At 46.1% G+C, this 1,553-nt stretch overlaps 1 protein-coding gene across 1 annotated transcript; it reads right to left on the bottom strand.

Annotated features, from left to right (window-relative positions):
* Positions 1–358: 358 nt before the first annotated feature.
* LOC121994077 (18.6 kDa class III heat shock protein-like) lies at positions 359–1,347 on the bottom strand. Its single transcript, XM_042548243.1, has one exon. It carries the CDS (start codon positions 842–844, stop codon positions 359–361), a length of 486 nt encoding a protein of 161 aa, XP_042404177.1. The 5' UTR covers positions 845–1,347.
* Positions 1,348–1,553: the final 206 nt, after the last annotated feature.

Raw genomic sequence — 1,553 nt, 5'->3', positions numbered from 1 at the left:
TCGCGCATCATCTTGCAATGCGCGTGAGGTAAACACGTGAATTGGATTATTATAATTTAATGCCAGGGTTGCAATTTAATACGGTGTGAGACTCACAATTTTTTAAAAAATTATAAATATATAATTTTATTTCCCTACTTTTCTAATATCATAATATTGTTTACTTTATTTTTTAAAAATTTAGAATTTACATTATAGTATTTAAATTAAAAAATTGCTCATGAGCTAAATAAAATAACAACCATATATTTAAAAAAGATCTAAAATTCTCAAAAAGACACCTTTAAAAAAGATTTCCTAAAGTTCATTTAACTTTTAAGATTAATTCCACTCGATCGACACGATCGATCGACTCGACTCAAGCTACGCTCACTCGCACACTCTTCTTCTTGGGCACCGGCGGCGGTAACTTCCCGACTACAACGGTTAGCACACCGTTTTCGCACTTGGCCGAGATGGCCGCGGAGTTGGAGTCTTCAGGCATACGGAATCTCCGACAGAACTTGGTGGGACCTCGCCTCTCCAATCGGAGGTACCGGCATCCCTCCTCTTCGTCCCTCCTCCTCTTGCCGCCGCCTCGGATCACCAGCGACTTACTGCCCTCCTCTAGCGCCACCTGGACGTCGGCCTTGGATAGGCCGGGCACGTCCACGATGAAAGTGTACTCCTCGGCGGTCTCGAGAATGTCGACGGCGGGAACGCTTTCAAGGCTCCTCTCCTCCTCCTCGTCGTCGTGCCGCCGCGCTGAAGGAGGTAAGGAGATCTTTTCCATTGTCTCGGGGAGGTGGAGGAGGCTGTTGACAGAGGAGTCGAAGAAGGGACCCACGGCGACGGCAAGGCTCATCCTTTTCTAACGCAATGCAGCTCAAACGAATTGAATGAGAGGAGGCTGTCGAGTAGTTAATTAGAGAAATGATACGCGCGGGCAGCGAATTCCCTCCGCGACTGATGTGGCAGCGTGCGTGGTTAAGTCCACGTCAGCAAAAAGAAGAAGATCCCATTCGTTGACTTTATCTTTATAGTTTTTTCCTCCCTTGCCGTATCTCTCCTTCTCTTTTTTTTTCTCCTTCTTCTTCCTCGACTGATATGGGCGCTTGGGGCTGGAAAAGAAATTTCAGGCTTCGAGTCCTTGGAAAGGAGAGGGAAGAAGAAGGAGGAGGTGTGGCTAAGTTAGGGTTGGGTTGGCCCTAAATGAAGGGCTTCAATTCTTTCACTGGGTTAGCACATTAACGGGAGGAGCGCTTGCTAACAGGAGGAGCGTCAAGAGAGAGATGAAGAACATAAAGAAAAAAAAAAAAGGAGAAAGAGCAATAGGGCAGGAGAGGAGAAGAGCGAAAGAGAAGTAAGGACGGGAAGAGAAATGGGAGAGGAATGAAGAATACGAAGGAGAAGGAAGTATACCATAAGGGAGGAAAAAACAGAAAGAGGAAGTCAGCGAGTGATTTTTTTTTTTTTCGACATGGATTTGATCACGCACGCTGCCACATCAGTCGCTGATCATTGCTCAGTTGACGTAGGGAGCGGAAAGGAAGGTTCTACGAGGTCGTGACGTG

This window comes from Zingiber officinale, chromosome 6A (genome assembly GCF_018446385.1).
Source record: "Zingiber officinale cultivar Zhangliang chromosome 6A, Zo_v1.1, whole genome shotgun sequence".
Taxonomy (NCBI): domain Eukaryota; kingdom Viridiplantae; phylum Streptophyta; class Magnoliopsida; order Zingiberales; family Zingiberaceae; genus Zingiber; species Zingiber officinale.
This window is presented reverse-complemented; position numbering and strand designations above follow the sequence as displayed.

What these genes read in the sequence shown, in the direction of transcription:
- LOC121994077 (XM_042548243.1), bottom strand. Translation starts at nt 844, where the DNA reads ATGAGCCTTGCCGTCGCCGTGGGTCCCTTCTTCGACTCCTCTGTCAAC.